The sequence below is a fragment of the Hoplias malabaricus genome, chromosome 5 (assembly GCF_029633855.1).
Source record: "Hoplias malabaricus isolate fHopMal1 chromosome 5, fHopMal1.hap1, whole genome shotgun sequence".
NCBI classification, from domain to species: domain Eukaryota; kingdom Metazoa; phylum Chordata; class Actinopteri; order Characiformes; family Erythrinidae; genus Hoplias; species Hoplias malabaricus.
Genome location: NC_089804.1, coordinates 49,751,447 through 49,779,181, shown reverse-complemented (window position 1 = coordinate 49,779,181; position 27,735 = coordinate 49,751,447). Strand labels below are relative to the sequence as shown.

Below are 27,735 nucleotides of genomic sequence, written 5' to 3'. Positions count from 1 at the left end.
GAACGGAAATTAGATTAAATTTAAAGAAAACGTATAGAATTGAATCTCACACCTTTCCTAGTCGTGACATGGTCGAACCTATTCCCACGCCATAATTATATGGGTGTACTGCTAATTGTTTTTGTTAACTAGACATCAACAGTGAGGCTCCGTAGAGTTTCTTGGACGCGATTCCGCAGTCCAAGGCTGTTACACAATTGGCTGTAACATCCCTATATAGTGCACTACATTACTCACAAACTATGATATTTATATCATTTAAACTATGATATAAACAGGGAGTTGTGCAGCATACATCTGAATATAACTTGATTTATATTTGGCGTAAAGTGCACTGTGTTGATATAGCCGAAGTTTTACGTCTTCAATAGTGCACTATGAAGGGAGCGGAGCCATTGGGGACACAGCTTCAGGTTTAGGTAGGACTTTTATTTTGAGAAGAACGTCGCATTACTTTCCCCGAATTTGGTATAGTCGGTATTTATTCGTTTATTTATTCGATGGTAGTTTAAGTACGACTGATTAATGTAGCTAGCTATCTTTAACTTGTGAATATTGTGTTGCGCTACTGCTGACAGGTTCTGGTTCTGGTTCTGTGCTATGCTTACAACCGATGAACTGTGCCAGTTGAGCATGTGATGTTTTGTCATCTTTCTGTTTGACAGTGGCTTCAGACTCAGCCGCCCAAACAAACAGCAGTGTATCTTGGAACTGAAATGTTTTCACTGGTAGCAGCAGTTTAATGATCTAGTATCAGCTGAATTAGTGCTGAATGCAAGATGATGTCATCTGGTTAAATTAACGCAAGGCAAGAAAAATAATTTTAAGAAATCCTTCAGAGCTACCGTCAGTTTTGTGCAGGTTTGTGAGCTAGTAATGTATTATTTTAGTATAATATAGCTATACGTTGCGGGAAAACCAACTATTGCTTCCGACAATAGAAAACAAGAAAAGCGGCCAGGTTAAACGGCAGATACAGTAACACTAAAAAGGAAGGTTAAGAAGTTAATTTAAAAAGGCTAAAACTCGGTCAGCCATGTCAGAAACAGGTAAACTATCTTAAGGTATTGTATATAAGCGGTTGTGAAACTGGTAAACCAATTGAAAGTGGCTTATACGTGTAACGTTAATGTGTCGGGGGTGCTAACCCTTTACCCAACCCCAGTGAAGAAGTGAATGTTAGCTTTAGCTTTAGCTCCCCATCAGCTGACATTCTCCAGGCGAACAGGCGCGCGCACACTCACTCAAACATGGATCAACTCAAAGTCAAAGACAGGATCCTGGAGAACATATCTCTCTCTGTAAAAAAGGTAAGACACTTATAGACAAGCTCCTAAACGTGTACGGTAATTTGTGGAGGCTCATTAAGCTACAGGGGTGGAGAAACTGGGCTTAAGGGCACTGAATAAATGGGCCTGACTAACAGACTCGAGGCATGCCTTTACATCTTGAGAAACAAAACCGAGAAGCGGCCTTTTGTGTTTGTTTCAACCGAGAACTCCCCCCGAGATCCGCAGTTTCTAAATATTTGTGCTTTGTTTTGTGTTTCTGTAGAGTACACTATAATGTATAATATATAAAGATATAATAATATACATAGAAGTAGGGCTTCTGGACTTGGCTTTAGCACAGTCTTGGACTAAACTCCATCTGATTGTCCTTCAGTTTAAAATCTAAGTAAAGGTATGAAATAATTAGTGGTTTTAAATTTTCTCTCATTTTAATAAGCACTCTCCTTGATTAAATAATGCACAATCCCAGTATAATCAGTTCTTAAAATAAATAATTGAATAAATCATACTTACAGAAGCATTCCCAGAACAGTGCTATGTTTCTTTTTACCAATTGGGGATGTTATTATATCAATGTATTTAGTTAATACATTGAAGGAAACAGCTTTTACTAGCAGCATACACAGAGCAACCCAAACTGTAAACTGTCCTACTTGTTTTCATGTCAATTTAAATCCCCTCACTTACCAAATAGGAGGATTTTCTTAGTTCTCTGTTGCTCTGTATACTTTGTCAGCCCCCTTTCACTTTTCAGTGGTCAAAGTGCCCACAGAACCACTATGAGCATGTATTATTTGAATGGTGGATCATTCTCAGCATTGCAGCAACACAGCTGTAGTGATGATGTTCTCAATTTGTAAGTGTTGCCGTGGTACATTGGATCAGACCCAGCAGTGCTGCTAGAGTTGTGCCCACTCCTTTACCACTCTATTCGACACACCTGCTTTGTTGGTCCACATCGAAGATGTAAAGTCAGAGACAGACGTTTATGTGCTGCACATTATGTGTTGGTCATCCTATATTGCTTCATCAGTGCTCACTGAATGCTAACAAAAGGATGCTTTTGACCGGACATTTTTGTTTGGTGGACTGTTCTCAGTCCAGCAGTGACACTGAGGTGTTTAAAAACTCCATGAGCACTGTTGTGTCTGATAGTTTTCAGGCAGGACACATGCTAACACTCCACCACCATATTAGTGTCACTGCAGTGCCGAGAGTGGTCCACCACCCAAATAATTAATGTTCTTTGGGGGTCCTAATAATAGAAGAACAGTATGAAAGGGGGCTAACAATGTGATAGACATGGATGGACAAATTCTGTGATTGTAGATCTACAAAGTGCAATTATATGGTAAGTGGAGCTGATAAAATAAAGGTAGTAGCAAGGATGACTTAATGTTATTTTATATTTAACTATAAAGAGAATGTCATGTCTAAATAGCCTACATGATATAAATAGTAGTTTTCCAATTTGTTTGCCAAAGTAAGCTATGTTTCTAAAATTTAATTTAGCACATTTTTAATATTTGTCTATATTTATTATTAAAAAATGGACATATTTGCTTTAGCTTTTGTAGATTAATGTCTCATGTAGTCCCTGTAGACTTTGTCTGGGCAGGGTCTGGATCTGCTTTCCCCTCCAGAACACCAGTCTTGTAGGTCACACGATTGTCAGGTGCTTGGTATTAGCAATGTTCACCGTTGCGTTTCAGTGCAGGGGAGTGGAATATTTGTTTCTGCAGAAGTTCTAAATTTTATATTGATTGGTCTTTCAGTTCTTCAGCTAGATTTTTACTTTATTTTAATTTAATATCTTAACCCAGCTTGAAAATTTTGGATTCAAGAGGTGAGGCACATGTTCTGAGAATTTATGTTTGCTACAGAATATTGTAGTTGTACCTTGTTGGAATGTGTTACTATACCATAAATTTGTGTTAAAAACTTGTAGTTGCAGAGTTACTTTGCTGCTTGTGAGGACGAGACACCAGCCATCAGGAATCATGACCGGGTTCTTCAACGGTTGTGTGAACACCTGGACCATGCTCTATTATATGGGTAGGATATTTTGTTGAAGAAATGTTTGCAAGGTGCCAAAAACAATCGTATATACTCATGTAAATGTTTAAATGAAATCAATGAATTAATGCACACACACATTGCTAATTGCCCTTTTCCTGTTTCATTTAAGGTTGCAGGATATTTCTTCAGGATACTGGGTCTTAGTTTTACACTTTACAAGACGAGAAGCTGTCCGGCAAATAGAGGAACTCCAGCACATAGCCACCAACCTTGGCAGAAGTGAGAGATGATACAAAAAATTGTCTTTACTAAAGGTTTTAGGTTTACATTATTGCATATTTTGTAATATCTACAGATTTGAATACTTATTTTTGCTAGACGGGACATCAAGAGTGAATATTTATTTTTGCTCTTTAGGTCGGGCATGGCTATACCTGGCACTCAGTGAAAGTTCTTTAGAAAGTTACCTTCGTCTTTTTCAAGAGAATCAAGCACTCCTTCATAAATATTATTTCAAGTAAGATGTTGAGTATTGCTATGTTGTGATGCATCTTCTCCTTATCAGAATTTTGACTGTCAGGGATAGTGAAACAGATAGCGAAACAAGATGAAAAAACCTGTGATATTTGTTCCTTGTTTTTCAGAAATGCATTGGTTTGCAGTCATGACCACCTCACTCTGTTCCTTACACTTGTTTCTGGGCTGGAGTTCATCCGTTTTGACCTTGAACTGGTAAGAGTTTCACATGATTTGCCAACTCTAAATTTGTACATTGTAAATTTTTTTTTTTACTTCTCATTTTCATCTTCCTATATTTTACTGAGGATAGGATGTTCCATATCTGGATGTGGCACCTTACATGCCAGAGTACTACAAACCTCAGAATCTTTTGGATTTTGAGGAGAGATTGCCCAGTTCAGACAGCTTGTCTTTGCACTCTTTCACATCCCTCACGTCCACTAACCTTGAATGGGACGACAGTGCCATTGCCCCTTCAAGTGAAGGTAAGGGTTTTTTTTGACACAATAACTATTTTTCTGTTCTATTGTCTTAATTTATTTCCCTACTTTTACTTCTCCTAAAATTTTTTTTCTGATATAGGTTCATTCTTCAAAACGCATAGGATACATTGAGCTAAATACAATTAATTGTTTGCTGTTTTTTATTTGTGTATTTGAATATTTAAATAATAATGTACCTTAATTAAATCTAAGGGACATAATTTAGTTTCGACTCTCTACATCCCATTAAATCACCCATCTTCTTTTTATCGGTTTGTTTTATAGATATATTTTATGTGCATTTCATCTACAATATTTCATATATAGAATTCATCACATCTATTTGCTTTCACTCTTTTTTTTTTTTACTTTTCCATCTAGTATATTTTTTTCCTCTCTAATGTTAAGTCTTATCCCTCCTTTTTTAGATTATGATTTTGGTGACATCTTCCCTGTGTTGCAGTCAATGCCAAGTGCAGACTGGGAAGGTGGGACATGGTTATTACACTCCCACCCCAGCTTAACAACACTCAACTCTGTTTTCCCATCCAGCATTACTCACAGCATCATGCATGTCCGTTTTACCTTGGATTTATTTAAAGAAGCATTGTTGGAAAGGGTATAGCTTCCTTTAATGTAGATGAAAATAAAATAAATATGTATGAAGTGTCCCACAGTTTTGTCTTTGAAAGTGTTGTTTTTATAAGGCTAAACACTTTCCAAGTATATGTAGTACCACAAATTGAGTATAAAAAAATCAAATCCTAAAAAGTGACTTAAATAGTGATTATTGTTTCTATAGCATTTTGTCTAGAGCTGTAGATCAATATACAGTGTAAAATGCATGACAAATAAAGTGGGGCATTTATAAATATAATGTTTAAATTAGTTGTTTATCTAAGGTTTTTGTTTCAAGCTGAAATACAGGAGTTTGGGATTGAATTGTGTCTAAACAGAACTAAATCATTTGCAGACTTTATGCAGGATATTTACATTTTGCAAAGCTTTTTTTCAGCTAAAATGCACTTCACCTGGTGCTTGCTTTACCTCCCTCTTAGCAGCTGTGTTTCTTTGGCAGTTAGGCATGTTTTTGGCCTGGGTTGAACCAACTTGTTTACTTGAAAAGCTAAATGCAATATTTATATATTTAACATATTGCATTTTTCTAACAATTTAAATTATTAAACATCTAATAAAAATAGCTCTTTCCTTAGATTGGATTTTGTCTTTAGATTTTAGATCAGATTTTTTTATTTGCAGTGTACTAAACAAGAAAATGGTGGGAAGCTATTGCAGTGTGGTTGAAGCCAGGCCTTCTTTTCTTGAGAAGTAAAATCTGTCTGTTTTTTTTTTCGTTTGTGGAATTGTCCTGACTTTGGCAACAGTCCCTACTATTGCATCTGCAAGCCCTTTCCTGCTGGAGCATTATTTTTGGCTTGACCTGTGTATTTCCAAATATGTAAAGAATCCTAGAATCATGTCTTTTCCTCTCTTTTCCTTACTTATAGAAGGAGACCTGACTGACCCTGTCAGTGGGCCTCGCTCTTCAGCATCTGACCCCCAGACAGTGGTCAGTGACTCTGTTGTGATCAGGACTGTAGCAGCTCCCATCAGGAGCACATCTCTATCTCGTAGCCCCACGTTTCGGCACAACCCCTTTAACGAGGATTCAGACACTAACACTTCAGCTGATGTCACTCCAGTGCACACAGCCAGCCGATATGATACCAACAATGGGGAAGATACTGAGAGTACAAGCATGGAGCTGGAGGTCATCAGGTAAGTGCTTGGTTCCTGCTTAGTTCACAAGAGGGTTGTAAACATACTCTGCCCACTGTTTGAGTCAATTAACCCTACTGGTTTAGATATTTGATTTAGACAAGAAAACGAATATAACCTATTTTAATAATTAAAAATATTATGAACAGGGAAGCAATAGCATTTTAGACTCTTATGTCAGCGTTCAAGAGTGTACTGTTAACTAATGCTTGTTATTTGCAAACTTAAAAGGTTAGGCCATGCTGTTGTATTTGATGGAATGAAAAATACAGTGACACTTGTTCATAATGAATATTTTGCTCTAGAATATATCAGGGTCAAGATGGGGGGATAAAAATTTCCCTTGCTGTTGACACAGTTAATGCTGTCTTTCTTATAGGATGGCAAGGAGGAGGAAACATGGTAGGAAACGAAGGGGGAAGGGATCGACAGACTCAGTGAGCAGTGGACACAATATGCCTTCTCCTGAACCAGCAGAAACGGAGGAATCCCTTCAGGTTGTGTGTAATATGGGCAGTGCAGAAGAACGCCCTAATGGGGACAGCTGGAGTCCCCTGGATGTGCCGGCAAGCTTGGTACATGACCCAGTAAAAACAGATGTGAAGGAAAGGGAGGTTGAGGAGAATGAAGGCCTGTTGCGCCTGCCTGAGATGACGGATATATCCATGGACAGTGTGGGTCAGCCACTCCGAGATGTAATGGACAGGTTGAATGGGGCTCTGGATGGAAAGAGCTGGGAGCGACGAGAGGATGAGGAAGAAGTGGAGGCACAGGATGACATAAGTGTAGTTAACCCTGCTGCAGCTCTTCTTCAGCATCAGCCCTTTCGAGAGGATGCTGGAGGAGAGCCTCCTGATCCAGACTGCCAGCAGCAGATTTTGGAACAGAGCCCCAGCTTCCTCCAAGCCACCATGCCTCCTACAGCCTTCTACTGCTTTACCCCCCACAGTCCAGACCCTGCTGCCCAGAGTAGTAGCAGCCATGACCCTGCAGGGCATGGCCAGTCGCAGGCTGTACTTGGTGGCCATGAAGATGAGAGAGAAAGTGAAGCAGCAGAGCAAGATGCATCCTCCATCCCCCTAGAGAAAGCTACTAAGGAGGTGATGCAGCAAAATGGTCCTGCTGAAAGCAAAGCTGAAGAAGAGCAGGAGGCATATGAAGGCAGTCCAACAGAAAGTTATCATCCTGCAGAGTTCAGGTTTGATTTAATTTAGAGCTTATCTTGTACGGTCAGTGGAACTAAATTGTATTGATGAATCAGTATATGATCAAAGTTACAACAGGGATGGGTGAGTTTACTTTGTGTTGTTTTGTTGTTGTTTTTTTCAGTGTGGATAACAATCACCTACTGCTTCTCATGATTCATGTGTTTAGGGAGAATGAAGAACAACTATTTAAGGTATAACTTGAGTTTATAGAAGAAATTTCATTTGCTTTAAAGTATTGTTTAATATAAAATTATAAAACCCTAAAAAGAAAAACCCAAAAAACAGCACACAATATCTGCTGGATTGCATATGTGGACATTGAGCCAAGTGGGTTACATTTCTTTTAGCTACATTAGCTCCCGTGTAAAACTTATAGGAATAATTTGGATAGCAAACCTGTGCTGGTCAATTTATGTACATTTGAAACAGGCTGATATTAGACTTTTTACCAAAGTATCACTGTAATGACTAACCTGAAGCAGAAGTAATACAAATTGTTGTCATATTGAGCATTATATGGTTGCATACTGGCTTATTTTCTGTCCTATATTCCAGATGGTGAGGATGAGTACAGGCCACATGGAGGGGGATCTGCAGCCACTATATCTGCTGTTGACAGACTGTTATATTTATCTGTTGAGGAAAGGTGAGCCTACCACTGTGACATAATACAGCAAATAATCACGATAACCTTTAAAATTAATAGTGCAAATATGTTTTAACATGTATTTTTGGCTGTGATTTGTTATTATTTTTTCCCCCCTGTTTTAGGGGCAGCAGAAAAGCCATATACTGTAGAGGAAGCTGTGTCCTATAGTGAGCTAGATTACATATCTGTGAGTAAATTTCTATCATAGGGCTTAATTTCTTTTAAGTCTGAATATGTTCAGTATATCACCTAACTGTGATGTTTATATGTAGATATAATATACACATGTAGATATACTGCAGTGAAGATGAGTGGATTGTTTTGTGCCTTAGGTGGGTTTGGACCAGCAGACAGTCACTTTGGTGTGCACCAACAGAAGAAGACAGTTCCTCTTGGATACTGCAGATTGCTCACTCACTATGTGAGTCTGCATTGTCCATTACACTTTCAGTTCTGTCTGGATTTCAATGCATTATTGTAGCAGCTTGGAGCTGTAAGAAGAAGTGTGTGGTGGTAGAATGGCTGGATCTCAAAGCTGTAATGAAAACATAATTTATTTTGGTCCGGAGTCAGATAATTACCTGCTGCTGCTCAGTAAATTTGGAAATTGACAGTAAGACTGATATTGGATGTTCTTGAAACAGCCTTTGCTAAGTTTCCCTCTCCCTCTGTGTTGTGATGTGTTCCCTGTGCTGTAGCTGGTTTCTCAATGTATTGAAGTCAGCCATGATTAATGGCTATAGGGAGCCACCTTACCCTGCTGTCCTGACTGATGCCACAATGGAGAAGCTGGCCCTCACAAAGTTTGTTTGTCAAGAGTCCCAATGTGAGGTATGAGGCTCATGATATACTGTTGCTAGAAGTGCCACAGATCCAATGCCTGGTGTTGATATTGGGTTGATATTAGACAGAAATGCTAGATCACATATCAGAGTGCAAAGAATGTATTCAGTCACATTCTGTACAAAATCTGCAATACCACAGGACTTCATTCATTCATTATCTGTAACCGCTTATCCAGTTCAGGGTCGCGGTGGGTCCCGAGCCTACCTGGAATCATTGGGCGCAAGGCAGGAATACACCCTGGAGGGGACGCCACTCTTTCACAGGGCAACACACACACACTCACACCTACAGACACTTTGGAGTCGCCAATCCACCTACCAACGTGTGTTTTTGGACTGTGGGAGGAAACCGGAGCACCCGGAGGAAACCCACGCAGACACAGGGAGAACACACCAACTCCTCACAGACAGTCACCCGGAGCGGGAATCAAACCCACAACCTCCAGGTCCCTGGAGCAGTGTGACTGCGACACTACCTGCTGTGCCACCGTGCCGCCCACCACAGGACTTCAGTGTGGCTAATTTACCAGCAAATGTTGCTCATTTCATTGAATTAACTTAGTGGCCTAACACTTACAAAGTCTTTTAGGGAATAGTCTACATAAGTATCAGTATACATATTTAGCCTTTGGACAATATTTACATACTTATTTATATACTAATCACAGAAAAGGGCTTACAGTAAGGACATATTTTTGTCCACGATTTTACAAATGCATTTGAAAGTACACTTCTACCCTATTCCGCTACTACTATAAGATGTTATTACAGCAATTGGGCTTGTGAATGAGTGTGAGAAAGTGCAAACATGCAGCAAGTTCACAATTTAGACTCTCTAAAATGACAATTAAGAACAATTCTGCTCCTATAGAGAAAGAAAATTTACGAGTAATTTCCACAGAATTGACAAAGTTTAAAAAGCCTAATTTTTTAAGACCACTTCAGGTCCCTAGTGTATTGGGAGAGATGAAAGCCTTGGAAACACAAAATCAAAGTTGTTTCAACTGCTGCATTCAACTTATAAAACCTGAAGGTGTCAGTATTTAAAAAGTTCTTGAAGAAAAGGTGAAGGAGGAAAAAATAGATGGAAAAAATCACTTCCTTTTATTTACTCCACTTACTTGTTTATGCCCTTATCTGTCACATAGTAAATAAGTATTTATTTATAAAGCATATTTTAACCCAAAGTGATGTACATTTAAAATACTTTTATAGGGACAAAATAAAACAACATCTAATGTATAAGAAAATCAAAATAATACAACAATGATCAGTTTACTGAGCCATAATCTTGTCGATAAAAATTGGTTTTAAGCCTAGACTTAAAAGCATCAACAGAGTGCAGACCTAATATCCAGAGGTAGACTGTTTCACAGTCTTGGAGCAGCAATAGCAAAGGCCTGCTCACCTTTGAGTTCCAAACGAAACAGTGGCACTGTGAGCAGCAGCTGATCTGATGACCTCAAAGACCTGGAGACAGGGTAGAGCTGAAGCTCTTAAAGACCAATTAATGACTTAAAAACAAACAGCAAAATGTTTAACTTGGTCCTATAGTCTACAGGAAGCCAGTGAAATGATGCTAGAATAGGGCATTGATCACCTTTAGAAGGGCTGACTCTGTACTATTCAAAAATGCATTTTTTTAGTCAAATGAGCCCACAGTTGCAAAAGCACAACCTTTTCCAAAACCTTAGAAAGAAAAGGTAGTTTTGAGATCAGACAAAAATGATTGAGTATAGTAGCACTAAGATTATGGTTCTTACTTAAGGGGTGGCCAGCAGCATGCTTAAAGCAGGTAGGAACAATGTTTGAGCATAGGGAGGAATTAACTATAACTAGTAGGCTATGTCCTATTATATCAAACACTTCTTTTAAAAGAGCAGTGGGCATAACATCACCAGGAGAGGTTGTAATAGGAAAATCATCTCATGATGTTAGGGTTGACAGATAAGTGCATAAACATGCAAGTGGAGTAAATAGAAGGAAGGTTTTGGAACCATTTATAGACTCTGGGTCTAAATTACCTGTTTGTCTGGATGTTTTTTTACTCTATTTTACACCTTGTGGTCACATCTAGTTCATATGTTAAAAAAAATGGCCTTTCTTAACTTTAAATTAATTAAATTCAAATGAAATAAATCATAATGAGTTCCTGTTGGATTGTAGTATGATGTGTTCGGTTCTCCTCATTTCTACACTGGATATGTATGTGTGCAGGTGTCTGATGTCAGAATCCGTCTGTATTCCCTGGTTCACTGGGAGGACCCCATGGATATGTCTTTAGGCTCTCCCACTCCAACAGGCTCAGGGATATCACGCAGCACCAAGGAAGGTGCTCTTCTGTATCGTGCAGGGACTTCATACTTGGGGAAAGAGCTGTGGAAAAGCTGTTACCTTGTGCTCAGGTGTGGGAGGAATGCCTGGAATTGTATTTTCAATACATGTAACCTACACTATAGACAGGCACAATTACTGAATATACAGAAATGCAAATTTGTTTTATTATTATTAATCATGTAGCGTTATGTGTGTACCTTCTCTGGAAATGTAGAACCACAGAATATGAGGACATATTGATGCCACAGTTCATAATAATCTAAACATTATCTGTGCAGAGGTAGAGCAAAAACAAGTGGGCTTATACTGTTAGTTTATACTGTTTAATTGTGCTATCTACACACAGCATGCTTTTTTTAGTTGCAAACTACCATGACTTTTAAAATATCATTGCTTTTCCTGGCATAAAATGTCTTTTTATTCATTCTTTCATGTGTCTTGAATATCTGATTCTTCAGTAATGGGATCCTCTATCAATATGCTGAGCAGACAGATGTAACTCCACTGATGTCAATTACCATGGGGTAAGCATTTCTGGGAAGATATTTTATGTAACAAACTGTACTCACTGGCGTGAACACTTTCGTCAGCTTTTTACAACAAATCCAATCCAATCCTAGTGAACAGGCCTTCATAGATGGGTAATACACTTCTTGTAAACCTGTTAAATCAAGTGTCATTATCTGAATCAAAGCATGTAAATATCTTGGGTTATTAAAATGGACTACAATAGATCAATGCTTGCTTATATAATACTAGTACTAGCAAATTTTGGCAGTCTCCCATCAAAGTGAAGTCTGGACTGTGCTACTATGTTGTTCACATGCTCCATTTGGGGATGTTAATATTTATAGTTTAATAATGCCCAGCTGGATGCATTTATTTAATCAAATGTATGCATGGAGGTAAATGACAGCACAGCAGCAAAAAAAAAAATTAAATGTATTATGCAAAATGAAATCTTTCCTATGGTTGTGAATGTTTGCTAATGAAATATCTGCCAAGGGACTGATCCATGTGATTTTTATTGAATTACATTTTTTTCTTTTGGTACGCACTTAAGCGGTGAGCACTGTGGGGGCTGCAGGCGCTCAAACAGCACAGAGAGGCCTCACGCATTTCAGGTGATTCTTACAGCACGTCCGGCTCTGGAGCTGAGTGCTGAGAATGAGCAGGACATGGCAGACTGGATGCAGCTCATTTGCCAGGCTGTATCTAAAGGGGTATGTCATATCTTTTCACTATACAATTTAACAATCGTATTACCTTGTAGTTTTGTCTACTAGTGTTCTTGAATATATTAATAATACTTATAAAGTAGTTAATGTTGAATGGTGATGTACAATGGTGGAATTGGTCAGTATAGATTGCTATATTCTTGCTGATATTTTAATCTGATTATTGTTGATGAATTCGGGCAGCATGGTGGCGTGACAGTGATATCTTGGCTACACAACTTTGGGGCCTGGCAGTCTGGGGTTTGATGTTTGCTTGGGCATCTGTCAGTGTAGATATTGATGTGTTTTCCCTGTGTTTGCCACCAACCCCCCAGTACCAGTCCCAAGCCCATATGCTGTACTGATCCCTCACAAGTGTTGCAAAAAGTCAGACAACAACATGTTGATGTGTTGTGCTCTAGAAGAGACTGTGGTGTAAAGAAGGCAATGCTGTTATCAAACTTCTGCCTTTTATGTTTTAATAATTTAAGCCCTCCACAAAATTTTTTATTCTTCTATAATGCTGATCCAGATTTAGTTCAAAACATTTGAGAAACTTGTATACATTGCATTCTGCATCAACAGATATGTGCAGGGAAAATATTGGAAAATTCCCATGTTACTGTAAAGCAATAAAACCTCTGATTAAAAGCCGGAATAACAGAATTTGTTTTACAAAATTGGTAATATGTCTCTTCCACAGACGGCTTACCCAGAGAGATTACTTGTTTGTTTAGCATATATAAGTACTTGTCTAATGCTTGTTTGTTTTTTTTAATCCTTCTATCTCTCAGGTGATTCCACAGGGAGTAGCACCCACGCCTTGTATCCCATGCTGCCTTGTTCTAACAGACAGGAAGATCTTGACTTGTCATCAGGACTGTCAGACCAGTTTTTTCCGCTCCCTCGGAGGAGTTGATGTCAGTGACGTCACAGCTGTTTGTCTTGAGGAGAATAAAGAATATTGTGTTATCGTAAGTGCAAGCATCTTATGCCATCCGCTCTCTGGGGAGATTCTAAAGTCCTAAAATTGGACGTAAAATCACTAGACCAGTGAATCCAAATAAATCAACCACTTGTGGTATTTTAGACTTTCTACATATCTGTTCCTAAAGCTTGTTATATTTTGATTATATGAGTGTACTTTTTTGTCTGTAGGAATTTGCAGCTGATCGGGCTCATTTCCTCCCTCCTTGGGTCCTGTATTTTAGTGGCTGCGGGGAGAGGGATCGGCTCTTAGATGAACTTGATATTATATGGACATCTGTTTTTCAGGTAATATATATATATATATATATATATATATATATATATATATATAGTATGACTGACTGTTTTCATGCTTTATTCAACATTAGAGAGCTTAATAAAATAGTTTTAAAATGTTTGAATGTAAGATGGTACATTGTAGGAAAACTCATAAAGCAACTTAATTTGCTTTCTCCCTTTTATCCTTTAAGGTGTGTTTACCTCGTAAGCCTGTGTCAGACATTTCTGTGCAGAAGAAGTGCAGGGAGGCGCTGGAGCTGATGAGAAGTGCCTGGCAGAGGAGTGACAGTCTGCACAGAGGCAGATCCCAGAGAGAGCCTTGGTGCTGAGACTAGTGCACAGTTTAGCACACGACAGGGCTTTCAATAATACTCCCACTATTAATGTAGGTAGAAACAGCAGGCTGTGTGTTTGACAGGAACAAGAATTACTCACAATGTTTTGTCATTGACAAATCCACAAAGAGGATCATATTCAAAGTGAAATGATTAGGAGTATGGGGAATACTTAATAGAAGTTAATTTGTGCTAATTCTAAGGTAGAATTTTTGTTTACACTTGCACATGTATTTAAAGAAAAGCTTTACAGTATACTAAACCTTTCACTGTCAAAGATGAAGGTGATGTTCTCTCAACACAAAGGTATTGGTTTGAAGAAGAGAAAGCTTCATCACAAATGTACAGAATATGCGTACATCATATAAATACACAGTTGAATGCCTTGATTGTTAATATAAAGTTTCTGCTTGTAAAGACCTTTCTACTGATGAATACCTCAAGAAAATCCATATGTATGTATGCAGAGGTACTTGTTACTGATGGACTTAGACATTGTTTACTGTCCTGACTGTTACTGAAAGTTTGATCTGGTTGGGCGAATTTTAGGCGAATTTGGCGAATTTAAAGTTTTCTTTGAATTATTTTCTGGCTGCTACAGGAAGACGGTTATTGATACTGAGTATAATAATCAAGCCAATCAGACAAATTTACCTTGCACAGTGATGAAAAGAGCAAAGAGATGGAGCAGGTTATTAACAAAAGTGGTGGTTGTGGTTGCACCTAAATGCAGGATTGCACAAAACTTTATTTAAGCTATACAGGCTATACTAATGGGATGAATGTTTCTGCTGAGGGATATTCGATAAGACCTTTATAATCAGGCAGTTTGGATGCATAGCTTGCCTGGCTTTCTAAAACTGGCCTGCTATATTTTAATAATTTTTTTTTTTTTAATAGTTATTTTAAACCTATTGTCCATGTTATCCAAGTGCATTATGAAAGTGAAATCTGGTGCATTTTCAAACTCTCGTCTACTACTAAGTGATGAGACATTCTAAAAACAGCATTATTTTAGGTACATTTAATTGATTTTAGTGGTGCATTGGCATTGATGGCAAAACTATAATGTGAACATTTTTCATGCACAGTATTGCATACTTTATTTATTTATTCTTTTACATTATATTTCACCATGCTCTTGTAGACACATCTCTTCTTTCTTGTAAAGGGGACTCCATTGTTTTATTTACATGTTTACCTTGTTTTGCGTTTGTAGTGCCTTTTTGCCCCAAGATAGCCTAACAACAAGAATTCAACATAAATCCCTAAAATGACAAATCGTGTCTGTATGTGTATATGTAAAAGTCATATATAATTCTACTGTAGATTATCTCAGTTGCTCAGACCTTTATGTATTTATGCAATCACATCATGGAGGCCTTATGTTTACTCACAGCTGAACCACCTTGAATATGTTATTGTATATTGTGTTAAAGAACATTTTCTGTCTCAGCACAGATTTTTCAGTAGTTCATTTTTGCTGTTTTCAGCTCACCATGCCATACGAACAGTGTTTTGCTTCTTGAATAACAAATGTCATAATTCATGTTTTTCCATGTGTTTTCCCCTTCATGGGTTAAGCATTTTCGTTATGCATATGAAATAATTAACCATTCCTTGATTTTGGCTTATTGTCAGGAGGGGTGCAAACCAGAAATTATTCCAGTGATCGAATATAAAGATATTAAAGGGGAGTTTACTTGAGTACACTTTAGAAGATGTTTGTCAGGTTGTTAATAACGAGATGAGATGTGAGCAGTTGAACCTCAGGCTTGTTGAAATCTATTAGAATGGACTGTGATGGACCTGTGCATTTGAACATTGCTGGGCAATGATGGATTAATTTTGGGACATTGAAATCAATCAGAAGCATTTTACCTGTATTTTAATGTATATGGACATATAATTTGTTTTTGTATTTAGTTGCTTTTTTAATTTGTGTCTGATGACAATGTCAAAAATTAAGTAATTCAGCCTCACGTCTATTCCCTAAACCTTGCATGTGTTGGTTTCTCTTTTAATGTTGATAAATTAACATTTTTGTACATAGAAAATAAACAGATCTCCAATATTTTTAATGGTATTCTGTTTAGTGATATGTAAATCAGTAGTATTAGTAGTTTTGTCAGACACATCTCACCTGTCCGGTAACTTGTCAAAAGCTAAACCTTTCTGTGAATTTTGGTCCAGCAAATCTTTATGTACTGAGCTGTGTCCTTATAAAAGGAAGATTTTATTTTATTTATTTATTTTTAAAAATGTATTAAAGAAAAACAAACATCAGATTTATTCCTTTTACATTTTTATTTAACTGGCAAACACAAAGAAAAAAGTTTTCACTGACATTAATTGATAGCAACCCTATGAAGGACTGGCGCCCCCTCCAGGGTGTGTACCTGCCTTGTGCCCAATGATTCCAGGTAGGCTCCGGAACCACCACGACTCTGAACTAGATAAGCGGTTACAGAAAATGAATGAATAATTGATAGCATGAAAAGATGGACAAAAAGAAGCAAGCTTGAGTGTCTCCTACCCTCAAATACTGTTTTTCAGATGGTGACACTTGGTCTTTTTAGTCTTGCTGCTTGTTGCTTTTCTTTATATCACTTTTTTCAAGTTTAGGAACTTTCCCCTTTTGTTATGCAAGAGGGTTACTTTATGTTTACTTTCCTCAAAAATATCTCCTTCAAAATTGCAAGGCACCTGAGGTGTGCATGAGTAGTTGCATGTGTTACAAATAAATTGTGAACAGTACAATACTAATAGGTTTGATATTAGACTTATGTATTATTTACAGTTACAGTAATATGCTTCATTTTTCCTGATGCTGAAAATGAATAACTTTTGAATGGACATTATTTATACAAAAGAGCAGTTCTCTACTGTTACACAGTGCTGCACACCTGTAAAACATGTTGTCAGTGGTTTTGAAGCATTTCTTATGTGTTTTCTAATTTGTGGAGTTTTATCCAGGACTGCAGTCCCAGGCCGAGACCAAGACCAAAGGCTGGATACAACGGCCCGGGAAATTTCTCAGAGGTAAATTTGTGGAGGAGTGTCATTTTGTCTGAAACACTGTAAAATGCCAGGCTGCCTGCATTGTAGTCTAAGTAGATTCCTATTCTGGGTGAGAAGACATTGATGGAGATGGTGGTTGAGACATCATTATGCCAGGCAGAGGAACTGATGTTAGAGCAATGCAAACACCAAGAGTTGACGTTGTGCCCTAACCCGCATTCCACACCTTCACCTTTCCTACAAATACTTTCCAGAGCCACACCAATGAAAGCCCCCTTTCCTGACCAATCCACCTCCCAGTAAAAGCACCCTCCTTTGAGGCCCTCTTTAGACAGTACTTGTTCCCAGCAGTCAAATCTCTTCGGAGAAGATTTTTTTCTTTGGCGCTTGACGGTCAATTTTGTGTTTTCATCACTAATGTTCAGAAATTGATGCGCAGTGTCAGGGTCCAGTATCACTGGGCAGGCATCTAGTGAGAAAAAATGTCATACAAAAATGTTCCTCACGTTATCAATTTATATATATATATATATATAAAAATTAGGCATTTGATATACTCCATAGACAACAATCACCCAGTACATCAAAATTACCTCCTTGCTTCTATGCTCATGTCCATTTTATCAGCTCCATTGACCATATAGATTTATTTATTTATTTATTATTTTTAAGTTGTTCAATTGCAGAAATTTATAGTCCATCTGTTGCACACTTTGCTAGCTCTCTTGACCCACCAATCAAATAATACCTGCTCTGTGGTTCTTACCACTGAGCCAAAGGTGAAAGGTGGCAAAAAGGTAAGTAGAGCTAAAGATGTGCAGGCGGACACAGGGAGAACACGCCAACTACTCACAGACAGTCACCCGGAGGAAACCCATGCGGACACAGGGAGAACACACCAACTCCTCACAGACAGTCACCCGGAGCAGGAATCGAACCCACAACCTCCAGGTACCTGGAGCTGTGTGACTGCGACACTACCTGCTGCTCCACCATGCCACCCACACAAATATATGTTAATATTAAAATAGGAAGAAAAATAACAACTTACATTTCAAAAAATCTTGTCTGGTCTTGGGTTTAAGTGTTTGCACTAGTCATGGAAAAGAACAAATAAAGTTATTAACAATATCAGGCTTTTACTTTTAAACAAGATAAAATAAATAATTAAATGTATGCTAACCCCTGCTCATCCAACATTTATTCTACACATTTCTTAATTGATTTTTGTTCCCCTTTGCTGTTACTCATGTCAGTGCTATTAGAATGTGTTCCACTACCACATAGTTCAGTACTGGGGGGTTTATACCCCGCTAGCCAAAGCTTAGCATTGAACTCCCAACCATGTCCTTCAAAGCATCACATTTTATTATCAACATTTTTCTGTGGAGGTCGCATGAGGCGACTACAAATATTTGGATATATAATGTGCATTCAGAAATAATATTGTGTATATAATATAATAAATGTAAATATATACATGCAGTGCTTCTGAGTTTGTTCGATTTTTATGTTGACCTCTGTCAATTAGTGATTAAATTCATGCTCAGAGAATGGTCTGGATCCTGAAATGTTTGAGATATATAGCTGTACTATAAGGGATGGAAAAACAGATAATTTATTTTAAATGGAACAGTTTTTCATGTCATTGCTCTCAAAAAAGCGTTATGTACCATTATATGTCCTTTTTCTGCTTTGTTTTTTTTTTCTAAATTATTTTAGAAACACCTTACAAAGCTTTACACTGTAACACTTCATTCATTCATTCGTTGACATAAATTATTATTATAGTGATTACCTGGTTTGGTTGGTAGATTCTTTACATTTTCTTCTGAAGCTTTCACAAGCTGAACATTCCTGACTGGAATATAAGAGTTTGGGTCTTTTTAGAATTTTTGGAACTACATCTTTACACTTGAGGGTATTTATTTATTTTTGTTTTTAAATAATTTTTCTGTAGAAATTCTTTGGTTGTTTTCCAACTCTGACTTGTAACCTTATGACTTCCTGTAATCCACCACAATTTATTGCTTCAGTTCAGAAAGTTACCTGTTTTCTGGATGTTTTCTACTGCGTGTTTGCAGCCCTCCTCCAGCATTTCTTTTACTTTCCTCATAGCTATAGTCACAAATTCAAATGAGATGTTTTCATTGACATGGATTGTAACTGGATCAGGTTCCTGTGGTTTGATTACAGGCTGAGATTTCTATGAAATGAAAAGAATGGAGGAAGAAAACAGGAGTAATTGTTTCAGTTACCTGGATGTGAAAATTATCAATGACAGATGGCTGAAAAATAAAAGAGTTCTTTGATCAGGCAGTGGTGAAGTGTTTGGATGGCAGAAAGACTTTCCAAATGCTGGAAGTCTCCAAAAGGGATGAAGATGTTGCCCACATTCCCTTTTTTTGGGGGCTGTTTCACAGAAATGGATCAGCATTGTTTTGAATTTCATGCAAAAAATATATATATTGCACTTCATAATTTAGTATTTTTGCAGTTGAAGGCTGGGCTGGATTATAGGCTGGTCAGTCTAGCACTCTGCACTGCAGCCTGGAGAACACACACTACATTGCTCATGCTGATCTTTAAACCACAGTATGCATTTCCACTGTGCATCAATCCATTTCATGTGAGCTTGCGTTCAGTGAGGTCAGCTTTTGTGGGCACTGTTTATATCTTTTACTGTACATGTCACAGTTTTAACCTGTGCGTTTGTCACTATATACACACTAATAATTGCAGGGACGCCTGCTAGAAGAGGCATATGAAACGTGCATGCGCGAGTAGGAACTGTTAATTCAGCCGTATTTTACAGAGAGAAGTTAAGGTGGCGCCACTACACGGTCTGTTGTTACTTCAACCATATTTCACATTCTAGTTTGTGAACTAAATTTGGAACCGTTCAGCGGTGACCAGATGTCCTCTCCCCTCGTGGGACAAGTACTCTTTTTGGGGCTTAAAAATTGCATGTTCAAGGGGTCAGAGTGTTGAGAGCTGAATTGGCCTCTTCAGTGCTGTAGGTCCACCATCCACCGCGGTGCAGCTCAGTGTTTTACTGGAGCCTTGAACAGAAACATGTTGAACGTTGTTGAGTTGATATTTATCATAGTCTCTTCTTTATGTTTGGAGAATGTTTCTGTGACACAGCCTTTTGTTTTTAACAAACAGAAAGTCATCCTGTCTGTCCCTATAATGACACGTATACACGGTCACATCTCACACGTTACTTTCTGACGAATTAATTACATCTGCACAGGTTTTTGTTTAACTTTACAAGAAAATGGGCAAAATCTCCAGATTATTAAAGCAGAAACACCAGAGTGAGGTGTAACGCAGAATAACTTGGCTGTCAATTTGTTTACAGCACCATTTTATCAGTCAGACCCTTATAGGAATGTAAGTCAGTAATAAATAACTAGTTCCCAGCAATGCCCTGTTCCTTTATCAAGTATAGATTACTTGGTTGATAAAATGTTAAGGTGCTTGGTAAGAGGCTTTCCATGATCATACACACTTTACAGTTTATAATGGGGTTGCTTAGGATAAAAAAAAATAATAAAATGTAAAAATGCCAGTACAGTGGTTCAGAAGCTAGGCTTAAACCTACGATTCATTTGCAGATTAATAAATGCCTATTTATAACTTAGTTATATCACAATGTCTAAAGCATGAGGAAGTGTACTAAGCTTAGTTCCTCAGTCATACCATGATGTAGGAGAAGTCTTCCTGTATGTGACAGAGTGTCTCTAGATCAGTGACCACTTCCTTTAGTGACAAGATGTTTTGTTCCTGCTTTCTCTCCTCCACCTGTGCTTGAGTGACCAGAGCTTTCTCCTGCTCCTTGATGCTTCTGTCCAGCTCTTCCTCCATTTTCTCCAGACTTGCTTTCATCTCAGAGAACACTCTTTTGTTGGCTTCCACTGCACATGTGGAAGAAACCTGTCCAATTTATTAATTATTATTATTTTTTAAGTTATATTCCAGTACAGCAATTTACAGCTTTTAAGTGGACTTACCTTTATGTAGTCTGAAGTGTTGAATATTTTTTCCATGTTTAACTCTCGCTCACATATTTCAGCTCTTGCCTTCAATAGAAATTCCTCAACCTTCAGCTAAACACACACACACACACACACACACACACACACACACAGGCATACAAGCTAAATTCCAATCAGGGATCATGGCATGATGAAATGTTACCTTAATTTGGCTTCAAGATTCAAGAATTTTGTCTCTATTAAGAGCTCTGTAAAAGTCTCCCTTTTGATTTAATTTCCAGTTACAGGAGATCTAAGATATAATCAAATATAAGATGACCTCCTTGTCTGAGTGAATAATGAGGTGAATAGTTTCCAAAAGTTATGTTTAAAATATTAAAAGATATATAGAGAAAATGGCACAGAATTACAAACCAGGTCCATGAGGTGCTTTACATCTAAATGCATACAATTTTAATTTTTGAGAAAGACAGAATATCAAACTCAACTCAGTAAAGTCACAAAGCCATTACAGAGAAAAGGAAATTGACTGGGAGATACTAGATTGTGGGAATGAAACCATCTTCTAAGACTGAAATTCAAGCAAGTATTTAAGACTGCAAACTGTGTTAAATGTAATTGACTACTAATTTTATGCTAAATATACGTTTTATTTATAATAATGAGTTTTCGTGCAGAAGAGTGTGGTATTCACTTAAAATCACGGACTATTTTACCTCTCTCTCTTTCCTCTCCTCTTTGGCTGGTACCATGTTGTGTCCCCTGTGATCAGAAATGCTGCACTTTTCACAGATGCATTTCTCATCATCCCTGCAGTAAAAGTTTAGTAATAGTTTGTGTTTGACACACCGCATTTCCTGCAGTTTTTCCTTTGCCTTCACTTTGCCCCTCAGCTTTGGCTGGGGCTTCTTTGGGATCTTTGGGTCAGTTACAGCAACCATTTTGTCTGGAATGTCTTGTAAACTCCATTTTTTCAGTTTGTCCCCGACGACTGAAAGAGCTTCATTGGTCTTCAGCTCTGGTCTCGTCTCAAATGTCTTTAAGCACCTGGGGCAGTGGTAAGTCACCTCATAAAGCTCCATGTCCCACTGGTTTGAAATACATTCCATACAGAAGTTGTGTCCACACGGAAGGGTGGTGGGCTCCTTGAAGTAATCATTACAAATACCACATTTGATCCTTTCGTCCATCCATACTTCTGAAGCCATTGTGATATAGATGACTTCTGCTAAGAATGACTCAGTTTTTATTTTCCCTATCTGTGCGTATGTGCTCTGGTATGAGAAACTATTGCTACGTTCTGAACCAGGGCCAACCAAAACAACCCAGACCGGTATTTCAATCAATCATAGATTTTCATATGACGCTAGCAAACTTTTTTTGTTTTTGTTTATCAGGGGATTTCCTTTGTCTCGATTACAGAAGGTATGCTACCAATTTATAGGAACTGCTTTTACATTTCAGCATTCATAGCATATTCATTAACACTATAGTGATTGTATTATTTCTACAGGTTCATACTAAATCAAGTTAAAATACACTTATTGAGGGACAAATGGATAATGTAATGAACTGTTTAGGTAATACTGCATTTATTTGTCATTGAACAATGTATGGCAAAATGTATGTTCCACATTTAACCCATCTGTGGTAGTGAAAACACACACACACACACAGTAGTGCACTAGTACATCGAACCTCCAACTGCTCCCAGTGCACCAGGGATGGCTGCCCATTGCTCCAGGTGTGTGTTCAGTGCCTAGCTAAAGGACACCTCAGCTGTGAACTGATGAAGGAATACACTGGTGGTCCTTCAATCTCACTGCACTCTAATGAACTCTAACAGTAATAAATTCTTCAGCATTGAGACTGTGTCTGTTCCCCGCAAAGCTTGTAATCAGACGCCCAAAAATCAGTTTTAACAGCCTAATTAGAATTAACACCAAGGCACTGCAGCGAACACAATATTTCTGCACTTCCAGCATTAAATTAGGGCTTTTAAATATACGTTCTCTAGCATCTAAAGCACTCATTGTCAGTGATATTATTACTGATAACAAACTTTATGCATTATGTCTCTGTGAAACATGGGCTAAACCCAATGAATAAATCGCCCTGAATGAGTCCACTCCCCCTGGCTTCAGCTATTACAGTTGCCCACAAACATCTGGTGGTGTGCTGGTGAAGCCACAATTTATGACCCTACCATAGACACAACTCAAAAATCTGGTTATGACACTAAATCCTTTGAAGTGCTTACTCTTAAAGTTACTGCATCAAAAAGGCAGCACTCTTTTATGCTCATCACAATCTATCATCCTCCTGGCCCTTATACAGAATTTCTTTGTGAATTAGTTGATCTTCTCTCAAGTGTAGTTATCGTTTCAGAAAAGGCCTTAATTGTTGGTGATTTCAATATTTACTTTGAGAAGGATCATGATCCACTAGCATTTGATTTCATTTGCATTTTATTGCATTTGAATCAATTTTGGATGCGCTAGGGTTCACTCAGAATGTTAGTGGGCCCACTCATCAATGCAAACACACATTGGACCTAGTGTTAACACAGGGCATTGAGATAAAGAATCTATCCAATCTCTCACTACATGAGATCATCTCTGATCATCATCTTATCATATATGAAATGCGTTAAACTTGTGGACTGTCCACAGCCATGCTATATTAAAAGCACACTATAACATCCTCAACAGTTAGTGATTTTATCAATAACCTTCCAACCTTACCACCATTTCTTATCACCATTTTCCAACTCACCCTAATGACCTCAATCTCATTACAAACAACCTACAAACTTTACTGTGTAAAAACCTAGATAGTGTTGCACCAGTGAAGACCAAACAATTTAGAGAGAAAAGGCTTGCTCCATGGTACAGTGACAGCATGTGTGCCTTAAAACTGGCTGCTCGTAACCATGAACATAAATCTAGACACACACAACTAGAATGTTTCCGAATTGCATGGCAGCACAGCCTCACCAACTACAAACATGCCTTATCTAAAGCCAAATCACAGTGCATCTCTTCTCTTATAGAAAGGAACAAAGACAGCCCTAGGTTCCTTTTTAGCACTGTATCAAATCTTGGCAACAAAAAGGAAATCAACTCCAGTGTCCCCTCTGATTTCTGTAGTAATGACTTTATGAGCTTTTTTTTTTTAAGATAAAATTGATTGCATTCGACTCAAAATCCAAAATCAGTCCAAAGTCGCATTGGCTCTTGTAGATGAACCCCCTGCCAGCTCGGATGTGCACTTAGACTACTTCAGTTCTGTCTATGAAAATGACTTGCTTAGTTTAATTAGCTCATCTAAATCATCTTCATGCTTTCTGGATCCTATACCAACACAATTATTTAAACAAATCTTACCTAAAGTCATTAGACCATTGCTCATAGTAATCAAACCAATTATAAAAAAACCCAATCTTGACCCTCTTGTGGTCGCAAACTACAGGCCAATATCAAACCTCCCTTTTATTGCTATAAGATTCTAGAAAAAGTCATGTCACAGCAGTTGTGCTCTTACCTACAAAACAATGATATTCATGAAATTTTTCAGTCTGAATTTAGACCAAATCACAGCACAGAAACAGCTCTAACAAAAGTAACTAATGACTAACTCCTTTCACTTGATAAGGGCTATATCTCTATTCTGGTGCTGCTTGACCTTAGTGCAGTGTTTGATACCATAGATCATGTGATGCTTCTTGATAGGCTGAAAAATCTGGTAGGAATAAAAGGATCTGCCCTCTCTTGGTTCAGATCCTATTTACCCGACCGTTATCAATTTGTTTATCTGAATAATAAATCCTCTTATCATACTTTAGTTAAATATGGTGTTCCACAAGGGTAAGTGCTTGGCCCTGTATTATTCACACTCTACATGCTGCCACTGGGTAGACTAATCCGTAAGCATGGAATTCAATTCCACTGTTACACTGATGACACACAACTGCATATATCAGCCAAACCTAATGATGTTGCTTGTCTACGTAAAATAACAGAATGTCTAACTAAAATTAAAGACTGGATGATGCAAAATTTTCTCATGTTAAATTCTGATAAAACCGAGGTCTTATTACTAGGTACAGATACTCAGAAATGCTGCTATTAATTTTGATAATTCAACAGTAAAACACAGTACCATCATTAAAAACTTAGGGGTAGCCTTTGATTCGACTCTCACATTTGATACCCACATATCCAATACAGTCAAAACCGCCTTCTTCCACCTACACAATATTGCCAAAATTTGGCATATTTTATCTTTAAAAGATGCAGAGAAACTAGTGCATGCTTTTATAACTTCACGTCTAGACTATTGCAATACGCTCCTGGCAGGGAGCTCATGCAAAGCATTACACAAGCTTCAGTTAGTTCAAATTTCAGCAGCCAGGGTGCTCACTAGAGCTAGAAAATTCGACCATATAACCCCAGTTCTCTTGACTATAAAATTCTCCTCTTAGATTATCTAAATCTCTATGGTTTAGGCCCGCAATATCTTACTGAACTTCTCATACCTTATCGCTCGTCACGTACACTTTGTTCACAGGATGCCCATCTACACTTAGTTCCTCACATTTAGAAAAACACCGCAGGGGGAAGAGCATTTTCTCACAAAGCTCCTCAACTCTGGAATAGCCTCCGGTTACTGTTCGGGGCTCACGCACACTCTCAGTCTTTAAAATTTAGATTAAAAACCTACCTTTTCAAACAAGCTTGTTTCTTTTCAAACAGGGGCTGCTCAAACTGATCCAGCCCCTGTGTGTCCTGTACAACATCCTGGCCTTGTCTCATCTACACTATAATGTTTGGACATGCTGTTTTATCTCAAATTAACTCTGCACCTACTTTTAGATCACACAGAATCACTGATCACCTCCTCCTTTCTCAGACTCATATATCACTAATATTCTACATTCACATTACTATAACCCATTCATCTGTCATCAGTTCACTTTTATTTCTGTTCTGTTCTCTGTTGTGTACTCCATACCCCGCACTCCAAACCCCATTCATGGGAATTTAACCAGCGACCTTCCATCCTAAGCACTCTTCTCTAACCATGTGACCATGGCTTTGTAGAGAACAAATATGAAGTTTTCCAAATTAATTACTGATACATTCATAGTCTATTTGAGAACAGTATAGTACTACGTCTTTCTAATATATAATCATTCTGAAGCACTAAAATTATCTCCTTTTTTCTACACTCACTGTCCGTTTTTTCCACCTCCACTGACCATATAACATTCTACAGCTACAGATGCACATCTCAAACAATCCATCAAGATTTTGTTCCAGATGTAAACCTTATTTTCATTTACAGATTTTAAATAAAACTATTTATGTTTTTATTCTTTAAAAAAAGGGAAATCGAGTGTTTTACATAGTTAACATATCTGTGTGGTGTGTTTATATTTTTGAAGATGTATTATGAGAGAGTTAAGCACTTGGTGCCATGTCTGAGCAACAGGAGGATTAAAAAAACAGGATTTATTACATCATAAAAAGAACCAGTTAGTCAACATTTGGTGTGGGGCTTCATATTGCAGGTGAGAATTGTTACTTCAAAACCGCTTTTATAGCATTAGGGGATTTTCTTAGAAATAACATCTAAAAATATATTTTTTGAAGACAGGTCTGAGTTTTAGGAGGTTTTGTTGATAACCAGACAATGACTTTTAATGTTTTGACATTTGTGGGTTTGACCCATTTCTCAACAGGAGAGTACATAGAATTTATATACAGTCTTGCCCCTGTTACTAGTTGCAGTGCAGGACAGAACCCCTCCCTTCTTTTAATTTTCTTTCCACATGGCATCCCACCCCTCCTCTGCATTGCTGCAGTAACATCGCAGGAAAGTGTGAAATATTAACACAGAGAAGTGTGGGAGGGTGTGAGGGTCACCGTGGCCTTTGTGAAAGATGAGAAATATACAGGGATTTTAGATCTTGGTTTAGGAGCGTGTTTTGGAAAACTGTGTGTTTGGAACACTTTGTGTTCTAACAACTTTCTGTCATAGCCAGCACTGAATGTGGTTGGATTACACTTTTGGTAGCCTCGAGATAGGAGATGCTCTGGCTAAAACTTTATGACCATCACAATTTGTCTCTTGACAGGTTCACTCAGCTCAGACTGGTCACTTGCTCACTAATGCAAAGATGCCTTATTATCAAATCCCCTGTCAGTAGTTTTTATATTACCAGAGTGACCTCATTCTGACACCATGAATAAAAATCAGACATGAGCAGAAAAAGAAAAAATCTGATATATTATTGTGACCCTTTCTTGAAACAGCACACGATTTGTGTAATGTGTATATATATTTGTAAGTTGGGTATAGGCTCATTTATGGCTGCTTATACTGATTTTCAATATCGGAATATAGAAAGTATAGTATCCTCTCATACAGTAGTATACATATTTATGTTATATTTCTAGATGACATAAGAGATGAACACATGTGCATGCATGGGATAAAAACAAGTGTGTGCATGTATGATGAGTGGACCCCAGGCTCCTTTTCTAGGAGAGTTACGGTAGCTCAGTGCTTTTATCTCTGTGAGTGGAGGGCTGAAGAGAGGGATGCGGTGAATGAGAGAGGAAGAGGCAGAGGCTTGCGGCAGACCTACTCCCCTCCTCCTCTTCTTCCTCCTCCTCTTTGCCCCCCCCTCCTGAAGCACTTAGTGTGCTTTCTCCTTGCTGGTCCACTTAGCCCTTGCACTGAAGGAATGCGTTAGGA

At 38.0% G+C, this 27,735-nt stretch overlaps 2 protein-coding genes across 3 annotated transcripts; one reads left to right on the top strand and one right to left on the bottom strand.

Moving 5' to 3' along the window:
• Positions 1–496: 496 nt before the first annotated feature.
• On the top strand, positions 497–16,165 carry plekhm2 (pleckstrin homology domain containing, family M (with RUN domain) member 2). Of its 2 annotated transcripts, XM_066672515.1 has the most exons (20): positions 497–1,310; positions 3,241–3,347; positions 3,481–3,590; positions 3,729–3,828; positions 3,956–4,043; positions 4,141–4,315; positions 4,741–4,800; positions 5,821–6,091; positions 6,471–7,289; positions 7,421–7,490; positions 7,855–7,945; positions 8,071–8,135; positions 8,281–8,369; positions 8,647–8,779; positions 11,011–11,198; positions 11,589–11,654; positions 12,194–12,353; positions 13,142–13,321; positions 13,506–13,622; positions 13,808–16,165. In XM_066672515.1, the coding sequence occupies exons 1-20, from the start codon at positions 1,251–1,253 to the stop codon at positions 13,943–13,945; spliced, it is 3,087 nt and encodes a 1,028-aa protein (XP_066528612.1). In that variant the 5' UTR covers positions 497–1,250; the 3' UTR covers positions 13,946–16,165. The 2 variants fall into 2 exon arrangements, with proteins under 2 accessions (XP_066528612.1, XP_066528613.1); XM_066672516.1 differs by lacking the exon at positions 4,741–4,800.
• Positions 16,166–16,272: 107 nt separating this feature from the next.
• Positions 16,273–22,163, bottom strand: LOC136697812 (tripartite motif-containing protein 16-like protein). Its single transcript, XM_066673082.1, has 7 exons — positions 21,690–22,163; positions 20,989–21,084; positions 20,678–20,911; positions 19,022–19,178; positions 18,771–18,833; positions 18,024–18,065; positions 16,273–17,441 (listed from the first exon to the last, which is right to left on the bottom strand). The coding sequence occupies exons 1-7, from the start codon at positions 22,161–22,163 to the stop codon at positions 16,894–16,896; spliced, it is 1,614 nt and encodes a 537-aa protein (XP_066529179.1). The 3' UTR covers positions 16,273–16,893.
• Positions 22,164–27,735: the final 5,572 nt, after the last annotated feature.